We start from the raw sequence: 23,252 nt of genomic DNA on the forward strand, positions 1-23,252 counted from the left end.
TATTAATGTGACAGCGGTTTGGCTGCAGACTGAGTGGGAAGCAGCATGCGAGCAACAATGGTGATGCGGTCTGTGCTTGAACATTCCTCAAGCTGAAAAACATCCAAAGAAGGATTTGACAGAGTCAGGAAAAAGACGCAGGCGACCAGAAAAACAAGTGAATTATTGCCTTCAGGCAATGGGAGGTTACTGGTGGCGAGGCGGTGGTGAGCCAAAGACCACCAGGCTGAAGGAGTGGACATAAAATCAGACCACCAGCAGCAGAGGGAAAATGTTGACAGAGAGAGAGCAGAGGGGAGGGGGGGCAACAAACCGCTCAATCAAAACGTGAGAAACCTGCTCAGAACTTTGTCGTTAAGTCTACGACTCATTTCCAGCTCAGACAACAGCACAGCAGCTTGATTATAGCAGGTGGTGTCCACATGAAAACAATTCAAACTCATTACTGTTCAACAAATGTCTGCAGGTTAGAGAAACCTTCACTGTTGGGAATAAAGTAAGATGCCAAAATAATCAGGATCTGGCAAACTTTGCAAGAAGTGTGTAATTCCACAGAGATTAAAATCAGCTAAATGGACTTGATCAGATCTTTGTGCAGACTTGAGTCGCTGGCTGCCGTCAGCTGGAACCTGACATGTATAGCATGTATGTTGTTAAGTTGTGTACAGCGCTTTGAGTGCTCAGAAAGAGTAGAAAAGCGCTATATAAGAAACAGTCCATTTACCATTTACCAGTATGTGTCTGATGGCTGTTGTGTATTTTGATCGGGTTTAAACAGATCGTTTCGTGTGATTCAGATTTCAAACTGGGCCTTTTTTATCACACACTGGGTCTCGGTGCACCGTCCACTGTAAGATGCTTTAGCACCCGCCCCTTGAAGCCAGTTGTCCTCTGACTGGCTGCTTCTCACAAACCAAAGGTTTAAATGGTACAGGGGTGTGAACCGGCTGTCTGCCTGAGGTGACCCTATCACCTACTAACCAGATGATTAGTCAATCAATCTTTATTTCTAAAGCACTTTTCATACAAAAATGTAGCACAAAGTGCTTTACATGGTTAAAAGCAGCCCACCAACTCACTCCCCACACTACCATACATACCCCCCCCCACACACACACACACACACACAAACACACACTTAAAGAGTAAAATTGGGCTGGGCACACATGAGCCAGGTGAGGAAACACTATCACAGGGAGTCGTCTGCACCGGGAGCCGGTCACAGACTGCAGCCTCCAGGCTGGGCACACAGCAGGAGGGAGGCAAAGAAGCCCCCCAGCCAGGCTGAGAAGACCCACAGAGCCCCAGCAGCCACGGTCGAGCAGCCCTGGTGCAGAGAGCCCCCTCCGAGGAAACACTGGATGTGTGGTGGTTCAGTCCCAGTCTGCTCCAGTCAGTATGCCAAATATCGTTGGACAGGATACTAACCCCATGTTACTCGTGTGTGTGAATGCTCGTTAACAAGCACTTACTTTAAAAAAAAAAAAAAAGTAATAAAGAGCAATTATAGTTTGCTGTTTGTTGAAGTTTAACTTCAAATTTCTCCCTTTTCAAAATATTTTCAAAGCAATTTTGTAGGAATTTAACCGCCGACAGTTTTAAAATTCACGTTTAAATATAAGTGCTAACAATGGGAACATTGTGATCCTTTTAGCTACATTACAGAAAGTTAAATAAGTGATAAAAGCCTGTATGTTTGCTTTCATCACTCATTTATAGTTCTTGACTGTATAAACACAGAACTATTTAAATACTTTACTGTCCCTCTAAGTGCTACAGGAAAATAAAGGCTTCCTCTGTGAAGCTCGGCTGGTTGGCACTTAGCAGCTCGTTTATCTTTGGTTGTTGTCTTTACCAGGAAGAACTTCAGGTACCGAATCTTCACTCACTTCGCCCGGTTCCATGGAAACCGTCAGCTTTGTGCTGATCAACAAATTAAAAAGTTTTTGTTGACATGTAGGAATACACAAGCTTTAATGTCATATTGTGTTACAACTGCAAATATAATGTAACGAGAAGTATAACACACTGCTTTTAGGAATTAAATGAGTGAGATAATACACGGTAAAACATTATTTAAAAAGTAGCATGTAATCTATTACTTTTTTATAGTAATATTCCCAATATTGCTCATCAGGCAGCTACACAGGATGGTCACTGCTTTTTGTCTTTGTATTGTCACCAGAGATGGGCGTTACTGTAATCCGATTACTTTTTTCAAGTAACGAGTAAAGTACGGGATTACTATTGCAAAAACGGTAAGTTACTAAGTAACTAATTACTTTTGAAAATAAGTAATCAGTAAAGTAACGGGATTACTTTTGGGGGGAAGTAATCAGTAATTAGTTACTGATTACTTTTTTCAAGTAACTTGACCAACGCTGATTGTCACATAGATGATGAATGTGTATGGTCTCATGTTCATATGTTTCGGTAAAATATCAAAATCTAAAATTCGGTTTGAGCCAAATCTGAAAGGAGTTCAGACGCGTGCAGGTCAGCGACATTACTCTGAAACTGACGCCGGTCAATCCAGCCTGCAAAGCGAGCACAGCCTGACCTATCTACACACTATGAGAAACACCAGAGTCTCCGAAACGCAACAAGGACATCGTGTTACATGTTGGAACAAAGTTCCCGACCACCTGATGGATGTTAAAAGTAGGTCTCTGAGGATTTCCTCCAGCTTAATAAGTGACTGTTTGGTTTGGCCTCTCCACCCTGACCTGCAGGGTGCAAGCTCGGCAGCCCGGCGAATATCTCTCAGCTGAACAGCGTTACTTTAATGTTTTTTAGCCCTTCATTACCAAGACTTGGAGGAACAACTCTCAGGTATCAGTGATAATTACCTCACATATTAGTTTTTTATTACAAGAAAACACAAATTAGGACCAACACATTGTTAGTGGTGTCTAAAGTCAAGTTTTATAAGCATACCTGTGCGTAGGCAGAGCTGGTCAAAGTCTGAGCAGCAGCCATTGTAGGTTTTACACAGGTTGTCGCAGCGACAGTTTGGCGGCTCCAACTCAACCAGCTCGAAACACCTGTTTCTGCAGGAGCCAGAGGTCGCCACGTAGTGAGACGCAGAGCGAGCTGGGGAGGAAGAAACAGAGGTTCTAATGGGTCTTTAAAAATGTCCAAAAAAGAGGTGAAAGGTTCAAAATGACACAAAAGTGCACACCAATCCTGCTGAGCTGTGCAGCGATCTCGATGCAGTGACCACAAGCATGTGACTGAAGGATCGGTGGTTCGTTTGACGTTGAAGACGGCTACAGAAACAGATCACTAGTCATTCTGCCACGTGCAGGTTATTCTTCACTCCTGTGGCTGCTTCCTGGAGAAACACCTGAGCTGTTCAGCTTTAGCACCCAGTGGTGCCCACCAATGTCACAGCTGATTAACTCCACATCTATTTACATGTGAGGTTTAGAGCATTAGCTGGAGGGACAATAAATCAAAGACATTGTTCAAAAACTGAATGAAAAGCTGCACTGTTCACATGTCTTTGAAAGGAAATAATAACTCATAACAACTGTGACAAAAGCTCAGTTTGTGTCATGGGCCAAACTCAACAGTTACTGAGCTTTAACTCTTCTCCCGGGACCCCAAACTACGCTCACGTTGTCTCACTGCGGGAACTCTCAGTGCCTAAGACACAATCGTGCTTTTGTCCTCCATATATCCAAAGGAACATGGCCTATTTTGGCTCCTCTGACCTAACTGAAGACATCCTGAGATCTGAGAGTGAGACAGAGTGAAGCTATTGCTAAACAACATGCTCCTTGTGCAGCCGCTTACAAAAAAACAGTTTTCCTTGCAGAAAGTGCCTCAGGATGCCAGCACGAGCTTTTCAGCCCGTGGATATATACGTATGTGTATTTTTGTAACTACATGTGACTATGCATATGTACTCTAGGCGAAGGAGCTGAGGTGTTGCACTTCAATTATTTATGGTCCCCAGCCAGTTGGCACGCCAGTGTAGTGTGTGTGTGTGAGTGCAGTAAAGCCTGAATAGCTTCTTTGCTATAAGACTCAGGCCTACTCTGTACCAGCGGCAGTGGACTATAGGTCAAAGGTGAAGTCTTTTAGTTTATCACAGCACAGCGAGTGCGATTTCCACACGTCTGTTTACACTAACGTCAAGAGAAAATGAGAAGACTTCCTCAGAGCCCATAAAACCCGTCGACTGTGCATGCACTCGACTATTAACTGCATGCACAGCTCAAGTTTCCCCAAGAGACTGCCACTGTCACAGTCCATTTTCACGCCCGCACTGCAGACCTGAACTTTACTAACCATTGCCCAATGGGACTGAACGTGAGAAGGAAGGACACGGTCTAACTGGACATTAAAGGGTGTTTAATCTGCCAGCTCCCTCGGAAAAAGTCCCTGAGGTGTCCAGTTGCATCATTGTAGGAACAAGAGCAGGTAATTGTCTGGTGAGGTCATACAGCACACTTGTCTAAAAGTCTTTCCACTAGTGTGCTGTATCCGAGTCAGGTCAACGCCGGATAATTCGACCTGATTCTCCACATGCTTCATGGAGTCCATTTGTAAAAACAGCTCAACCCTCACTGTTTAACAGGGGGACAGCGTCTGAGAAGAAAACAAAGTAAAGAAAGCAAAATAAGCAGTAGGTTCGTCAGGTTCCACAAGGCTGGCCAGAAAGCTGTAGATTTAATTTAAGAAGATATGGAAGACGAATGTTGCTGCTTTTTAGCTCGTTTTGAAGCTTCCCACCAGCTTTCCATCTTGGTTCCAAGAACACTGACATGTCAGAAAGAGCTAGTCCTGACTGTGAAACTGCTTACTCATTGGCTATCAACTTGTCTGTCAATACGCGTATCAAGAATAATCGTCCTTTTTGAGACATTCTATGAACAAGATTTACAAAAAAGCTTTATTTTTTATTCAGTATAACCCAAAACGAGTGAACGAGTCCATGAACTCATGAAGAAAGCGATCGCAGAGGTCCAATCAGAAAGCTGTTTTCTCATAGACTTGTATAGGGCCAGTAATCTTTTAGCAACCGCAACTATCGCCATCTGGTGGGCTCCAGATGAAATGCACGTTTGAGGCACTGCTTATGTTCTCTGTTTCCCAACCACTGTGCCAGAAATGATCAGGTGTGCCGTGGAAGATCATCTGGTTCCATCTGATTAGTACTCTAAGCCAGCGGTCTCCAACCTTTTTTGCGCCACGGACCGGTTTATGCCCGACAATATTTTCACGGACCGGCCTTTAAGGTGTCGCGGATAAATACAACAAAATAAAACTAGTACTGGTACCGAAAAAAATAAGATTTATTCATAACACACGTGAAAAGACCCAGGAAAACAGAGTTAACGATAAAAACGATAACAAAATAACGCTGAAAACCGATAAAAACCCTGAAAACTATACATTTCACACCTGAGCCTCAACTCTCGCGGCCCGGTACCAAATGACTCACGGACCGGTACCGGTGCATGGCCCGGGGGTTGGGGACCGCTGCTCTAAGCGATCGGCGTGAGTAACGTGCAGAACAATTACATTCTCTTCCACTAGAGGGCAGTACAACTACCTGCTCTAATTCAATGTGTTGCCAACTGCCAATAAAACAGAAGAAGATGAAGAAGAAATGACATAATAGTCATGCTGTGAGACGACGCAGCGCATAATAGCAACAGATAAATGTTTGAAAATAAAAAGTAGTCGGTCTGACCTGGTCATGGAGAAAACTCCGCCCCGATGAAGACCCGAGCATGAGTAGTGGTCAAAAGAAAGCAAAACAGGTATACTGGGGACAAACCGAGCCAATTCTACTACACCTGGTGCGCAGGGAAAATTATCAATACGCTTTTGTGACATTTTTGTGTGGTGGTGTGCCATGTGTTTTTTCTAATGTGAAATATGGTCCAAAATACTCCAGAAGGTTTGGAAACACTGCTCTATGGATTTAGCACAGACGTATTAATCCACTGTATGAGCATATGAGGAGGAGATGCTAGCAGCTGGTGATGTGCCACTCAAAAGTAAACTTGGTAGTGGTGTTCATGGGTCAGGAAGACAGGAAATTGCTGGAAATTGCCTTTACATGGTGGTGAAGGAGGGCTAGACCCAAGTTACAACATCTCAGGTAGAAAATTTCATTTCACCATGTGACAACAGTGTGCAGACTCCTTACGTCCTAAGGTGTCTGCACACTGTTGTCACATGATAACGTTGTCACGACCACTCCTCAGGCTTAGGAGTTACAAGGTTACTTTAGTCATTTTTCTTCAAGTGTCAAACAACTCAAAGGAGCCACAATTCAAGTGTCAAGCAGCTCTGCTATACTTTCCCTTTTTTTACTCGGGGTACTTTATGTGTGATCTACACCAGTGGTCCCCAACCCCCGGGCCTCGGACCGGTACCGGTCCGTGAGTCGTTTAGTACCGGGCCGCGAGAGTTGAGGCTCAGGTGTGAAATGTCTGGTTTTCAGGGTTTTTATCGGTTTTCAGCGTTATTTTGTTATCGTTTTTATCGTTCACTCGGTTTTCCTGGGTCTTTTCACGTGTGTTATGAATAAATCTTCTTTTTTTTTGGTACCGGTACTAGTTTTATTTTGTTGTATTTATCCACGACACCTTAAAGGCCGGTCCGTGAAAATATTGTCGGGCATAAACTGGTCCGTGGCGCAAAAAAGGTTGGGGACTGCTGATCTACACTGTGATTAGCTGCTGCCTGCTAATCACAGATAAAATATTGTTGTTTTTTCTACAGCGTCATAAATATTTTTACCACAAATTTCCTTAAAAATATGGTGACATATTTGTCGCCAACCCCCAGTTTATACTGAACAATCATGTATTCAGAATAGGGCTGGGCCATATCATACTGTTCACGGTAATACCGGTACAATGTTGGGCAGCGATAAGAAAATGAAATATCGCGATAGAATATGGGTGAAACGCGCATGCGCAGTGCCTTTGTTTACATACGCACATGGCTGAAAAAGCTTGTACCAGACAACAGACTCTTCTACACTGGCCCCAGTATGCAGCGCATGCGCCTGGTAGTCATGTCAGAGGAGGAGAAGAAGTCCGTTTTGATGGAAAGCCACAATAACCCTGGTACCGGGAACCACAATGGTGTCAGAGGTACCTGAAAAGGGTTGTTGCTGGCTATTACTGACCTACATTGAACCAGGACATCAGTGAATGGGTATGGCCTTGTTTCAGTTAACAAGATAAAGAACCTTGTCTTTACTTGCACACTTACATTTCAACATTAGTTTCTCTGTGTGTTTGTTTGTTTTTTAATTGTTATCAATTTACATCAACTGGTTTTTCGGTATCCTTGAAATATTTTTTGGGATACATCTTTCAGGTCAGATGCTGTCACCGCTGCCAGATGCATGACCCAATCAAGTCTGTGGCACCAGCATTACGTCCCATCAAGGTACATCTCAAAGCCTGTTCACCCATTTAATTTTCATGCTAATAAGCTTGTGTGCTGCAGGGTAGCTTTAAATTTTTATTTGATAAGTTCTGTGAAATAAAGGTAAAAGAACCTTGGGAGGTGCTGGGCATGGATTTAACTGGACCACTCCCGGAAACACGTCTAGGGAACCGATATGTCCTGACAATGACCGATCTGTTTACTAAGTGGGCGATTGCAGAACCTCTTAAGTCCAAGACTGCAGCTGAGGTCTCTGCAATCATGACCTCGAAGTTATACATGTTTGCCATGGTCAAGAAAATCATCACTGACCAAGGAAAGGAGTTCGTGAACCAGGTAAAACTTGTGAAAGTGTTATTCATGCCTTGATATGATATGATGTGATGTATTTAGGCCAAGTTTGCCCATGTCACTGCAGCTCAACAACAGCATTTTCAGCATGCTGAATATTAAACATGCTGTCTCCAACGGGCAGGTAAGCATTTGGATGGCTAACCTTGAGTCACTCATGTGAAATCAGTCATGCTTATTTATCTATTCTAAAATAAAACTCAAAGGATGAGAGGACCAACCAGAACATTAAGCGTCTTCTCAGAAAGTACGTCAACCAGAACCACGATGACAGGGACGTACACCTTGCTGCTGTGGTGTATGGCATCAACACTGCAAAGCAGGTATTCCTGTTTTGACATTTTGTATTCCTTTTAAGATACTTTACAGTGTTGCATCGTTTTAAGAATGTGTTTTAAACTTACATTTTAAAAAAAGGCAATTGACAAGTGCAAGAGAAAGTGAAATAATGGAGAGTTTTGTGCGATTAGCACTCCACTCGCCACAGCCCCTATTTCCTGCTCTTCCACCGACATCCACGTCTTCCTGCTGTGATGAACGCCTGTCCCATGGACGATGACTTTGAGGTTGCAAACCCTGAAGAGGACATCGAGTTGAGGAGATGACAGTTCTGTACATTTGAAAGGGGCTGACTGACAGGTGTCGGATTATAATATTACTTTATGCCATGTTAGACCCCTAATTAAAGATTGTGAATTATTATGTAGTTTTAGTTTGCATTATTCTCCTGAATTAGAAGAAGGTGATAATTATTACATTTGTTAAACTGATCTGCATTACATTAGACTGTTGATTTATTGTGAATGAATGATATTGTTTTAAGATGCATTATACTGCTGAGTTATAAGAAATACTGTTCACAGAAAGTCATCGCCTTATTTGTCTGATTAGAAGAGAACAGAGCATACTGCCCCATCTCATCAGGAGCAGATAAACAGGGAGCCAAGGTCGTAGCTTAGGCGCTGTGTGAGAAAGAATGTGAATGTTTAGGCTTTTATGATTAGGTGGGGGCCACTAGAGGCTATAAGAGTTTGATCAAGGCTCCACCATTTTGAGATCTGATGCTGTCTGCTGTATGGTGTCCATCTCCCACGCGTGTGTTCATTAAATCATCGTTTGACTTGACCCGGCCGGACCAGTGTGGTTATTTTGGGTTTTCCTCCTGTATCCATCCCCAATATTTGAATCCGCAACACAGGGAAAGGAGATTTGTTTAGGAAAAAAGGGAAAATGTGGTTGATAACATTCTCATTTTTATTGTGTATTCAACACTTTCTCACTCGGATTTTTGTGTCATTTTTTTGTAGGTTCTTCGCAACATTGAGAGGGAACAGGACACCCAGAAGAAGACCTTTGGAACACGGAAAAGGAAGCGGGTAAGACAGCGTGTTGTTCAAGCAGGTGATGATGTTCTTTTGTCAGGTGATCCAAAAAGACGACGCACTGGAGATGCATTATTGAGCCAACACCAAGGACTGTACACTGTGGCCAGCATCACGCCAAAGGGGGTGGCCACTGTTGTGAAGGGAGCAACTTGCCAGAAGGTAAACGTGTCCAGGCTGAGGAACTACCACAGATCAAAAAATAAGAGTATGACATGCAATAATAATGATGGATTGCATTTATATAGCTCTTTTCGAGAACCTCAAAGCGCTTTACAATTCCACTATTCATTCACTCTCACATTCATACACTGGTGGAGGCAGCTGCCCTGGGGCAGACTGACAGAGGCGAGGCTGCCATACCGCACCATCGGCCCCTCTGGCCATCACCAGTAGGTGAAGTGTCTTGCCCAAGGACACAACGACCGAGACTGTCCGACTCAGGGCTCGAACCGGCAACCTTCCGATTACAAGACAAACACCCAACTCTTTGAGCCACAATCGCCCCATGATAAGTAGTGCAATTAAATGTAGATTTAATGTTAAAAATGGATGAAAGTTTGTATGTCATGCCACATATTTGCATATTATCAGATCCACCAACTGAGAGGAAGTTTGTCCTGGACCACTCATATGGGACTCCTGAATGGCAGATTGATCATCAGTATGTCAGTCCAGGAGCAAAGTGGCAGAAAGACTTGGACCCTCTTCAGTCTGGTGAGGCGCATTTCTGTGCAGTCACGTTAAACCTTAATAAGTCAAAGTCGTTGACGGTTTTAGAATTGCTGAAGCATGAAATCATCCCAGCCTTATTTTGTAGTTCCCCTTTAATCTGTTTCTTTATTATTTTCTATAATATTTTGAAGCAAATTCACATGATGTGCTGTTTTCATTTAGCTCGAATATGTTTTGGACCAAAACCGACCTCCAGGAGAACTCCTAGTGAAGGAAGACGATATCTGCCTGACTCGGGAAGACTTTTGGAGCCTGGGTTTGGAACGATCCATGGAATCTACTGTAAGTATATCTTGTTACTTTAGCTAATGCACTGCAAAGAAAATAGTGACTGAAACCGTATTCTGTTGCTTTTTGCAGTTTCTTTCAGATTGGGAATGCTTGTCTGAAGATTGTGGGCGAAGCTGCACAAAGACATGTAATCTGTTGTACTGGTACATTTTTCTTTGGTTAAAGCCATGAATGGTTGTTGTGTATTGATTTTGGGTTTTTGTGTGTGTGTGTGTTTCCTTTAGGGAAAAAATGTTCACATTGCTGACCTCTACGTCGGGGCCACCTGGAAGGATCCACAAGTCAACCTGCTGCGTTGCTTGCCGGTATGTTTGTTGTTGATTTTTCTGCTGTGTGTGCATTTTTACTAATTTGTACCTGTAGGAAAACTTTAGGTCCAAGGACATCCTGCTTTTTCCAGCTTGGAGCAGGCAGGCAGGTGAAGCTGACCATTATCTGCTCTGTGTGAGTCCTTTCTCTTTCTCGCGCTGTGTTTTTTCATCTGATAGAAAATAATGGAGGCTGACATGTCGTCTTCTCATGGATGATGCTAACATGTCTATTTCAGGCTATATTGGTAGCTGAGAGACAGATACTCTTTCTGGACTCACTTCGCCCTGATGGTTTTGGAGATGATCTCTACTGAGCCATATTTAGGTTGACACTGAAGAAATTGTTCTGGCCTTGTTCAATGGCCAAGTGTATTCTTTGGCTAGGTCATCTAAAAGCAGCCTCGTTCTTAGGCTACTTCATGATAGGGATGCACCAATACTTGTATCCGGGCTGATACGGTTCTAATGAACTCGTATCCATATCTTTTGTTAACCAACACCATGAACAGATACTTGAAATGTAAAAATCTGTAAAAGTTTCACAGATTGACACAATATTTATTTTTCATCCAAATTTAGAATTTTTGGGTCATTTCTATTAATATACATAAAAAAATCTTATTCACCGTTATTATTTGTAACAAACGCACAAAAAAAATAAAACCTGCTGTCCGATTCATTACATTTTCTGTGTGGTAGAAGTATCAGCATTGGTACTTGGTATCGGCAAAAACTCGGTTTGAAAAACGTATTGTTGCATCCCCACTTCATGAATTTATTTATTAATGGCAAACATTTGATTTGTGTGTTATGTGTATTCTCTACAATGCCAGGAAAGTAGCAGCCTTTATTGACTCTGGATCCTGAAAACAGGAAGAGACCTTGAGGTATGTTTTCAATGTGAAAGTTTGAAAGCTCATCAGGTACAAAATAATTCAATTAAAAAAAACCTAGCAGGTGCATGTCAGCTCTCTTCATTTAAGGACACATTTTTCTTTTTACAATTCTTTCCCCAGCACTTCAATGGAAATTGCTGCGGCATCTTTATGCTGATGGTGAGAATTTTTCTTTTCCTGCCATTACTTCAATATAACATTTAAACATGTTAAAGGTTTCTTTTACTTTACAGTATGCTCTCTGCATCAGCACCTCCACTATCGTTCACAGAGGACATGCCAGCAATTCGCCTGTGGTTGTGTATTCAGCTGATGGAGAGATTCTGCATTCAGGGGAATGGCTTATAGACAAACTGGCACCATCATAATCACAGTTTTCAAAGTTAGTATTAATTGCAGTTTTGGCTCAGGCAACACATCAGGTCAAGCAAATGTTTGTGAAAGTGTCTTAATGTAGTCACGTATAAACCCTGTGACTGAACACACAGAAGAGAGCAGCAGTACACAACTAGAGTCTCTTCTGACTGGCATTGCTTTCTAAAGGCTTGGACAGAGATTCGCCTTCTGGACAGAAGAAGCATCCCTTCTCCTGGGAACTCTCCAGCCTGAATTTAGGTACCAAAGACGACCTCCTCCAAGCCTTCACCAAGTCTAATCAGACAGGTGAGAGAGGACAACAATGAGAAAACCATTTGTAGAATATAACCACAGAACTGTTGAGACTATTCATTACAGTGTTGGTAATCTTCATGTCCATGTAATGTGATAATCATGTTTTCCATTAAAGGCTGATGCTGACAGGTGCCCTATACTGGAGGTAATCTCTTTATTTTCCCTTTTATTTAAATTGTTGATGTAACTGAATTAGTAATTATAGTCACAGGCAGCACCATCAGGGCAGAAAGAGGCATTATTCAGTAGTGGAATAAAGTAATAGTTATGAAAACAGTACGTTTGTATTTTCATTATTGTTGCCTGACCCATGTTTCACAGTTACCAGCATGTGTCCTCATCGACATATTGGAAGAGGTTGTTCTACACGAAGGCGAAACAGCCTTCACACTGGCTCTGGTGTGCTCCATGTTCAGAGACCTTGTGTCTAGACGGGCACACTTCAGGTGGCTTCACAGTAAGGGCTTCAGTAAATTATGAAATTATATGTACTTTTTTTTTTTTGCTGTTGTCACATGTTTTTCACTGGCTGAATGTAAATCTTTGTGTTTTTGTTTTTTGCTTGTGCTTTACACAGGCGTCTGCACATGGAGCAGCTTCTCGGAAAAGTACAGAGAACAGTACTTTAACATGTTCACAATTGAGATCTGCCTTCAATGTGGAGATCAGTACAAACACTGCCCCGAGGTATACAACACTGTATAATCTTATATTGCTGTCATTACAAACAATGAACATCTCACTGGTGCATGACATGATGAAAACCATACCTTGGAGCCCTTTATTGTCTCTGTTTGATTTTTGTATTACAGGATATGTTGGCACAGGTAAAAGAGGACAACTACAGGCATTTTATTCGGAGGCGATGCGCCCAGGCTTCTGCAGCCACATTTGCATGCAACTGAACAACTAATGTGGCTGCATTGTTCGCATACACACACAGGTTTTAGTGACAGGGTTCCCCATTTGTGGTTCCCCCACATGTTGGTTTGTGTTCTGATACCTGTTTTCATTTGTGACAGTTTTTGCTAATTCTTGTGTTTTTGGTTATCACCGATTTCTTTTTATTGTTTGTTTAATTTCTTTTGCCCTCTGTGGCCTGGCCTCGTGGAGTTCTTTGTTACTGCGTACCAGCCGAGAAGTCATATTGAGCTGTGTTTTGTTTAATGTTGTTTAATTTAGTTCCATAATTTACATTTATGAAATATATCTGGGTTGTAACACATCCTCTCTACCTGTATCTGTTGTTCATGTTCTTGAAATCTGTTGTTTGTGTTCAGTATTGTTACAGTAAACCTGTGAACATTATAAAGTGGTCCTGTGTAATTTTATATGGATATATACAAATGAGTGTAGTCAAATCTCAAACAAATGGTTAACCTAAGAATACCCTTTTTAAAATATTTTCAAACATTAATTTTGCAACATTGTTAATTTCGTGGTTACAAAGAAGAAAGTTAATTCAAGACAAAGTGGCAGACCAAAAAATCTAACACAAAAATAGAAAGTAAAACAATTTTAGGTGATGAGCCACATTGTCTTTAGTGCAAGAATATATTATATTTTATTATTAGAAAAACATTCCTAGAATATGAAGTAAAAATTGAAAATATCTGCTGTATTATGATGGTGCATTTTCAGCTTTCATATCAAAATATAGCCTAGTGTGTAAAAACTTGTAATATGTCACGTGAAAATTCATCAGCCAGATTAAGTGTTTACTGACAATTGACAGTGAGGAGTGGACATCAACATAACTACTCCAATCAATCCTCTCCACACAGACAATCATAAACACACTCCACTATCACAAAATCAAATTTTACACCCATTTCTAATAAAGCTAATTCAGTTTACAATACGGATCATTGTCAAAGGAGCTTGCAAAGAAAAGCGTCTGGACTTCTTTAAGTTGCTTGAAGACGTTTCACCTCTCATCCGAAGAAGCTTCTGGGATGAGAGGTGAAACGTCTTCAAGCAACTTAAAGAAGTCCAGACGCTTTTCTTTGCAAGCTCCTTTGACTACGATGACCTGGATGACTGAGAACCTTCACAGATAATACAGATCATTCACTCGGTCAGCAGGGGGCAGTATCCTCGTAAACTGGGAGTAAACTGCCATTAAATGAAACAGAAGAAGAAGAAAACCCCTGCACATGCGCGGTACGGATCGGGTAGACCCGATTTGTACGGTGCGACTTTGTACATGCGCAGTAAGGATCGGGAGTCCCGATCCGTAACTATCCTTTTATTTTTCGTTTTTGTCTGCATTATATGGAAATGTTTCATTATTGGAAACATTTTAAGAGATACTTGTTATTCTTAACATCGTAACAGATACTCTGACCCGTAACTATCGTAAAACGCTTTGACCGGAGGTAGACACCTTTCACGCATTCGGGGTACCGATCGGGTAGTGACAAGCGGATCGTTGAGTGAAACGGATGAACCAGAATTAGTTTGTAAAAATGGTGCCACTTCAGTGATGTGGAACTGGTTTGGTGTTTGTCCGTCAGATACACAACAAAGCACTTTTTTTTTGTAGAACATGCAAGCAGGCCGTCGTTATTGCCGTATTTGTCGGACTAAGGCACTCGTAAATCTGTATTGTACTGTAAAGCATTGCTGCTTTACCAGGTGTAACTATGAAGTTTAACATCCAGGCATCCATGAAAACAGAATTTATTACACTTAACACAGTTAGAAGCTAGCAGAAAGTTAGCGGAAGTTAGCTCGCTAGTTTCGCTAGTTACCTAAGCATTATAGGTCAGAGAGAGATTTCTGAAAAAATTCAAACGTACAGCTCTGCTATCACTTCCAAAATAAATGAAGACAGAAAACTAGTGACTCTTTTTAGAGAACCGGCTCTTTTGTTTTGGCTCACTAAAAAGAGCCGGCTCTTTCGGCTCCGAACCGGCTCTTCAGGTTGTTTTGTTGCTTTAATTAATTTATTATTAACAATAATATAAAATTATGCACATAAGGAATTACTAATGTAAAAAAAGTGGTTTTATTTATATATGTTTATATATAAATATATGTGGTGGCCCCTAGAGACAAAGCACGTACACGTACAAACTCCAAAACACATTTCTAGCATGAACTGAACTTCCAAAACAGAGCTACCTAGATCACTTAAATTACACAATTGAAAGCATGAAAGCATATGTGTATTGTTTGTGTATTTATGCACAAGCACTCATATACATTGCTGGCTTGTGCAGCCACTAGGTAACAAAAGCTCAACACTGCGCCCTAGCATCCTGGAGCACTTCTGTTGTGTTTTGTACGTATTTTGGAGTTTTTACGTGTTTTTACGTGTTTTGGAGTTTGTACGTGCTTCAGAGTTCGTACGTGTTTTGGAGTTTTTACGTGTTTTTACGTGTTTTGGAGTTTGTACGTGCTTCAGAGTTCGTACGTGTTTTGGAGTTTTTACGTGTTTTGGAGTTTGTACGTGCTTCAGAGTTCGTACGTGTTTTGGAGTTTTTACGTGTTTTGGAGTTTTTACGTGTTTTGGAGTTTGTACGTGTTTTGGAGTTTGTACGTGCTTCAGAGTTCGTACGTGTTTTGGAGTTTTTACGTGTTTTTACGTGTTTTGGAGTTTGTACGTGCTTCAGAGTTCGTACGTGTTTTGGAGGTTTTACGTGTTTTGGAGTTTGTACGTGTTTTGGAGTTTGTACGTGCTTCAGAGTTCGTACGTGTTTTGTCTCTAGTGTTATTTATTCACTCCACATAAAATGTAATAAATAAATCATATAATACAAAAACAAACTATTCACATTTCAACTTTTAACTATATAAATTTTCAGCTTTTTCGTTTTAAACAAATTTAAAGTGAAACAACACAAAACACTGCAAACCACAACACAATTAAATATAAATTATAATATGAAAACAAAAAGAAGACATATTCTCTGTCATATGGGCCTGCATGAATAAACTTTCTGAATCCTTTATCATCCACAACTATATACCTTTGTAATGTGATGTTGTTGTCCCTGGCTCTCTTTCTCTCTCTGTGCTACTGTGAGTGTAACTACCGCCCCTCCCCCCTCTGCCCAGCGCAAAGCACAAGCCTCATGTGCAGAGTGAAGCGGGAAAAAGAGAGAGAGAGGGTGAGAGAAAGGGAAAAAAAACCAACAACCCACAGCTCACGATAAGGAGCCGGCTGACGTCGTTCACGTCAGAGATCCGGCTCTAACAGCCATTTCGTTCGCGACCGACACATCACTACAGGAAACTAAACAGCAGTGACGTTTGTAACGTTACTGAAGTTGGGCTAGCTGATTTATAATGATGTGCTACGTGATCGCTAGCGACACAGCTATGTTAGCATAGCATAAACAGTGAAGCTGGAGGATGAACGCTAACACTTTTCCACTCGATAAAAGTTAACGTGAGGGTTCCTGATGGTTAGAGACAAATACAGTCGCATGGCAGGATGCTGTAAACGGACCAAACTTCAGTCAGGAGAACCACTGAGATAATCCATCCACAATACGAGGTTAGTCATTAATATACTGCACTATCCCACAACATGGGAATAGAGATTGAAAATGTGACGTCATTCAAGGGTAAAACCGCAAAGAATTCTGGGAACTCGTGGCAAGAGGTACTAGCGCACGCAGGCTTTCAATTGAAATCAGTTACACAGCGATAAAAAGAAACACAAAAAACTGTCAAGAAGCTGTTGTATTATTAACTGCAATAGCCGGTCGCATGACAGCCACGGGAAGCCGACGGGTAAAGAGATCGTTTTTTTATCGGATTACGACGTTGAAGAGAAATTATTCGAGCCATGTTTCTGAAGTAAAAAGAGGCGACGGATGGCCTGGATTGCAGCCATTCAAAGACCAAATATAACGTCCCAGAACATCCAGCTCACAGGTTAGTCTGCTCCAAGCATTTCCACAAAGGTCAGTCTTCTGTTGTAGTTAATAAGTCATTTTTCATAACATAATTGGTGATATAGGTTACAAGCAAGTCTGGCGCTGAACAGAAATTGTGGCGCTATGCTATCACTAATTGCCCAGTACGATTACAGCATACAGTATTATTGTCACTGCTACATTTCTGTAATGCGAACCAGAAATTATTTCCACTACTAATTAATTACCGTTGAGCTCAAAGGTCCTATTAATAAACGGTTAACGAATGTGTATTTATGAAGATGATTTGTGAGACTGGTAAAATTACCTTTGTTCGTACGATGGTCTTTCGTTCTACACGGTGCATTTCATGGTCCTGTACCCATCCGTCGGTAAACTGTTCCTGGGCTTGTTGCAGTGACCTGAAGTTACTGAACTTCATGAGTGTATGCACTCACTCCAAGAACCGTATAATTATAAATATGAGCGTGGTGAAAGTTGGGCAGCACGCTAACGTATTTTGTCCCTCTGTGTGCTCGTAAGGGTCTGACCCTTTCACTCCTTTGATTTTTTCCTCGTATCTTTTCTTTGCCTTTTCATCAAGTCTGTCTTTGTATGGACCGGCATTGTTCTCCTTCGTTTTGTACATAACTTTATGGGGGGCAAAGAAAAAGCAAGAAGGTATTGGAACCGGAGAATGAACGTTTTGCGGTGCTGCAAATGCTTGCATTTGATGCGGTACTTGGATTGTTTTGCCACGAGTTACCGGCATGCAATGCGCGAAAGTCACGTGGTCTGTCAATCTCTATAGAGCCGCTGTGATAAAATACAGCATTAATGAATCAATGGTACAGAAGTGGAGGAAGCAAGAAGTGTGAGTTGAATAAAGTTTGATTTATCTGACTGCTTTGTTTCGCTTAATGTGCCTTATAATCCCGTGCACCTTATAGATAAGATAAGACACCTTTATTAGTCCCATGAGTGGGAAATTTCATTATGGTCCGAAAAATACGTATTTGACTTTTTTATTTGGCACAAAGCAGGTTAATGTTGCAAAGCTCCTCTTTTTATCTTCAGTGGATATTATACATGGTTATGCTCAGGATGTGTCAGCCCATTTCTACTGGAAATGCCTTTTGGTTAAACTTTCAGACAGGAATTTGCATTTGCACTGTTAAATGTTTATATAGCTTTAATGCACATAAAAAACAGCTGCTTGTCTAAGTGAAAAGAAATGGATGATGATAGAGTTGTGTTTTGTCTCGCGTCAATTATATCGTCAGTTATATCGTTATCGCAAATTTTCAAATAAATATTTTTGACCATATCGCCCTGCTCTGCAGAATGAGAGATTCTGAAGTGTGATGGAAAAACTGTTAATTAGAAGAATGGAAAGGCAAATAGAGATCACAAAACGAGCCACAGTTCCTTCCAGATCCACATGAACAGAGTGAACAAATTCAATTTTTAATTTCTTCACAACATGCAGCCAATACACACACAGAAATCCCAGAAACGGCTGGAGCCGTCGCAGACTGCGACAGTCTACGGCGCAGTGCAGCAGAAGTCTGTGTTTGAGAATCTGGGACTGAAAATGAGCTCTGAAGCTCGTTTAATGTTGACTTAATGCAGAGCAGCACAAACACACTCCCTCCCTCACAGGGTCACACTGATCGTTGTAACAACCACCAACACACGCTCAGTCCGTCCATTTCATATGCACCGGCAGACACAGATGTCACTCCTGTCGATGGCTGGGCGACTCATTGCACCTGAGACTCACACAGATTTACAGTGTTTCAACAAAACAGAAAAAAAACAACCTTGTGTCTTGGACGTGGAGCATAAAGTTAGGTATGTCCTCCCTACACGTGGCCAAGACATATTCAAGCATATCCAAAACACACTTCACATTGCCCGTGCTGAGCCACTCTGGCAGCTAAATGAAAGCGTCTAATGCTGTTTCTCGTGTTTGTGCTGCTGGACTTGAGTAAAACTGGGTTGTTTCACATGAGCTTGACGCTCCAAAGTAACACACTGCAGTTCTTCTCAGTTGCCGAACACCAGAAAACTTTTCTATTAAGAAATCTTTCTTGTAAAAGACAAACTGTGAGAAAAATGTCACAACCTGCCTTGAAATTGCCCGTTTTATCAAAACACGTTCAGCAATCTTAAAGAAAATCACTTCAATAAGCAGCAACTACAGCAATGAAGAAGAAATTACGCATTTGGCATTTTTACTTGATGAAGAAATAAAAACTTTGTTGATCTATTTGGTCTTTGACTTTCTGTTTATTATTGTGGCAGAAAATGTTATGATGCGATGTGTAATAAAGTACTACCACACATAAAGTTCTCCCATTAGTCGAGTTTTGGCAGCTGCCATGTCTTTTCTGCTAAAGTTAGCAGTGATCATGTTTGAAGAGCACAGTTATGAAAGCTCAGCTGTTGCAACTTGACTTCTGTTTCAAAAAATTAGTAGACGTACGGAGTGCGTTTCAAAAAAGTTAAAAATGGACATCAATGACTTGACCCTGCATTCTATCTGAAGGCCACCAGATGGCGATAGCCATGATAGCAAAAAGGCTTGTGGTCCTATGGAGGTTTGTGGGAAGACAGCTTTCTTAGTTGACCTCTGTAAACACTTTACTGCTGAGTTTATGGTCACTGGTTTCAGTTTGCACTGAATGACGAATAAAGTCTGTTTCATAAATCTGGATCACGCTGCTTTAAAACTGACGAGCTCACCGGCCAACGAGGAGTCACATCCTTCTCATCACATCTGATTTTTTTATACCAAGATAGTAACAGTGAAAATGCTTCATGACGAGACTTCACAGACATGTCAACAGTAGCTACATCCATCTTTTTATACAGCCTTATGTTTAAACCTTCTGTGTGCGTGGAGTGGCCAACCAGGACAAAGTGGGCTTAAAGGGAGGGGCAACTCTTGCTAAAGCAGCTTGTTTCATAAGAGAGTAAATTGAGGAAGATAAATCTAGATTAATTTGAACTACAATAATAAATATTTTGGATAAAATATGGAGGTGGGACCTGTATCAGAATAGGTCCCCATTAAACATGAAAATCTAATTTTCTGTGTTTGTCAAAATGACTTCATTGTGATACCACCAACCACTAAGTATCATAAAACACCACAAAACTCATATCTACATGCATGAGTTATTATTTTTATAAGACCGTACAGACATCAGAGGTCGGTGTTAGTTACAGCAGCGTACTCACTCTCTGTCCTGGCCGATGTCCCGTCTTCTCCTGAGCGTTTGGGCCGATCATACACAAAACCCCAACACATGTCAGCCCCGCACAGGACTGACAGGATCCACACAAGCTGAGGACACAAAGTACCGACATCAGAGCGGGCATTCATACAGTCTACAGGCTGCATCTTCCAGTGGTGCTCAAGCTGGGATTAGAGTTACTCTTCTGCTACAGATATTCACGGCAGCCCACATTCACACTCCACCTGCAGTGCTCCCTGCCTGAGAGCTTGAGAAGCACTGGGCTTAGTGAAAGGGTCATGATTATTCATCAGAGAGCAAACACAGTGCAGAGGAACAGCAACATGTCACATATTTGACTTGAAGCACTTTTCATTTGCAAACCCCGTTTTCACCATTGACTGACGTGTTTGCACTGGCTGCTCATAAACGAGCTTCAGAGGTTTGTGATGCATGAAAGCTTTATTTGAGCTGGTGTAACACAAACTGCAGGTTCCCCCCGTGACCTGCGAACACCGCGGGGGTGCTGTGTGGAGAGACCACCCCTCAGCTGCATCACAATCGCCTGATAGTTTGACAGATCTGTGACGTTTCGGAAATGACAGAAGAATCCACAATTGTTCTGCAAATGCTCGTCAGCAGGGAGGACAGGGGGGTGTAGAGGTTCCACGCAGAATAACGCAAACTACCAAGAAACACGCGGTCTAACGCGGCGCTGCACGGGGATTTACGCACAAAACATGCGGATTTTTCGGAAGTCAGCTGCAGTTAAAACTCGTGCACGTGGATCTTACCTGTTTGTGCAGCAACATGTTCCTCTGTGCGTCCTCGGTGTTGCAGCGCGCTGTAGGTCCGTGAGTGACTGATGCTGACTCTCCACACCGAAGGACCACCGGAGAGGAGGACCGTTGAAGAGGAACAGCAGCGAGGGAGGGGGAGGTGACTGAAAGGAGCGGACAGGATTCTGATTGGTGCAGCTGTGGAGGAGGGCTGAGACAGGAGCCACTGAGCTGTGGTTAGCTCCCACTGAGAGTATTTACTCACAGGACAGTAAGGTGCTTAAGAAACACTACAATTATTTTTATTTTTTATTTTATTTAATTTTTTTTATTTTTTATAGTGTATCAATAATCTCCGTCTGTTGGCTGCTGACACTTGTCTGTAGCCAAACCGCTTCCGTAAAAGTGAAACTTGACTAAAGATCGGGCCCTGAAACTGATGCTGGGTCAGTTTGAAGATTTTTACTTGAAATTAGAAACGAATAAAATATACTCTGAAGCCTAAATTTAACCAAAAGTTCATTTATTAATTAATTTATGTCAACACTCGCTTCAAGCTGCTTTACATGGTGAGGTAGACGGCTTACAGAGAGATCTTTGCTCACTTCCAAAGAAATGAACAGTCTCTAAATTTTAAAGTAGTTTCCTTTAAATGGAGAGAGAATGTCAACCAAAAATCCAGAAAAAGTGCATTATGTTAAAATTGATTTGCATGTCATTGAGTGAAATAAGTATTATTTCACTCAATGACATGCAAAACAACACTAACAACACAAACAACTCTTATTGGCAAGCACAGGTTTGCACACATCTCAGGAGGGATTTTGTTCCACTTTACAGAAAATCTTAATCCTTTAGGTTTCTTGGCAACTTCAATTCAATTCAGTTTTATTTATACAGCACCAAATCACAGCAACAGTTGCCTCAAGGTGCTTTATGTTGTAATGTAAAGAGCCCACAGTGCTACAAAGAAAACCCCCAACACACGAGCCCCTTCGAGCGAGCACATGACTTGAACTCAAAGCTTCAGATCCCTCTACAAGTTTCTGCAGGACTGAGATCTGGAGAGTCTGGAGCCGCTCCATGACCTTAATGTGCTTCTTCTTTGACCACTCGGAAATATTTCTAGATCACTGCTAAGCTGGAAGAACCATTCAAGGCCCATCTTCAGTGTTCTGGCTAAGGGACCGTGGTTTTACAATACACAAGTCCCATCTCTTATCCCCTACAGGGCAGCATGAAGTTGTCCTGTGTCCTTAACAGAGAAACAGTCTCAAAGCGTGATGTTTCCACCTCCATGCTTTACTGTGGAGGTGGTGCATTTCTGTTCCTCTGAACACGATGATGCCAACGAGGTCTGTTTTGGTTTCATGTTCCCACAACACTTTCTCCCGTCTCTGAATCACATTGTCACGGTCCTGGGTCGTTTGCCCCAGCGTTTTGTGTTTAGTATTATTCTTTTATGTTCTAGTTTATTCTGATTTTGGTATCCTGTGTCCTCCCCTGGTGCTCTGTTCGTGTCCCTGAGTTTGTGATTGTCCTGTTTTACTTTGAGGGTCTGTCTCTCTTGTGTCTAATCAGGTTCAGCTTGTGCATATTTATAGTGTGTTAGCTGGTGTAGCTCTGCTGCCCACCCCTCTCTCTCCCTGCATATTATGATTTTAGGTTTACTAGTTTTTTCCAGTTCAGGTTTATCTTAGTTTCTGTCCTCGCCACCTCCGTTGTATTATCTTTATCTGTATTATCGCCTCATGTAAATCAAAGCTCCTCACATCTATGTCAGTCCCTGCATTTCGGTCCTTTTTTTCCACAACACCATACGACTGCAGCTGTGACACACGTTCACTGGCGAACTTAAGATTAGCCTGCGCACCTGCCTCCTTAACAAGCTCCTCTGGTGTAGTTAGGCTGTATCCCAATTCAGGGTCTGCAGCCTCAACGATCCTCAAGGGCCGCGTACTTAAAGACCGCTAAGGCCGGAGGTGCGAGGCTTGTGAAATGGGACGGTCTAGCCTCCGTTGCGCTGCCCAGGTTGCCTAGCAACCACGATACTAACAGCTGGAAACGTTTCACACAGATTTGTTTGACAGAAATGAAGGAGAAAATCTTTTGTTCATTTGTTTGTTTCTACATGAGCTTTGATCATTCTCTGATTAAGCTCAGCTATTGAACGGCGTATATTTTAAAGTAAAGGCTTTAAAACCAAGTTAGTACAAACGTCACTAATGTCACATGACTTTGCCGACATGTGGCCAACAGTAATGTTTTAATGTTCTTTGTTATTAAACATTTGCACATAAATA

At 41.8% G+C, this 23,252-nt stretch overlaps 1 protein-coding gene across 2 annotated transcripts in view; it reads right to left on the bottom strand.

Moving 5' to 3' along the window:
- enpp2 (ectonucleotide pyrophosphatase/phosphodiesterase 2) overlaps window positions 1-21,065 on the bottom strand; it is a 58,334-nt gene extending 37,269 nt beyond the window's left edge. For both annotated transcript variants that reach the window (XM_087837131.1, XM_087837130.1), the window contains exons 1-3: window positions 20,965-21,065; window positions 20,175-20,280; window positions 2,938-3,093 (exon numbers count right to left, since the gene is read on the bottom strand). In XM_087837131.1, the coding sequence (XP_087693257.1) occupies window positions 2,938-3,093; window positions 20,175-20,280; window positions 20,965-20,982 (280 nt within the window). In that variant the 5' untranslated portion in view covers window positions 20,983-21,065. The remainder of the gene's footprint in view (window positions 1-2,937; window positions 3,094-20,174; window positions 20,281-20,964) is intronic.
- Between the last annotated feature and the right edge of the window lie 2,187 nt (window positions 21,066-23,252).

This window comes from Neolamprologus brichardi, unplaced genomic scaffold (genome assembly GCF_056152115.1).
Source record: "Neolamprologus brichardi isolate AB-2024 unplaced genomic scaffold, ASM5615211v1 NODE_ptg000008l+_length_2720982_cov_1, whole genome shotgun sequence".
NCBI classification, from domain to species: Eukaryota; Metazoa; Chordata; class Actinopteri; order Cichliformes; family Cichlidae; genus Neolamprologus; species Neolamprologus brichardi.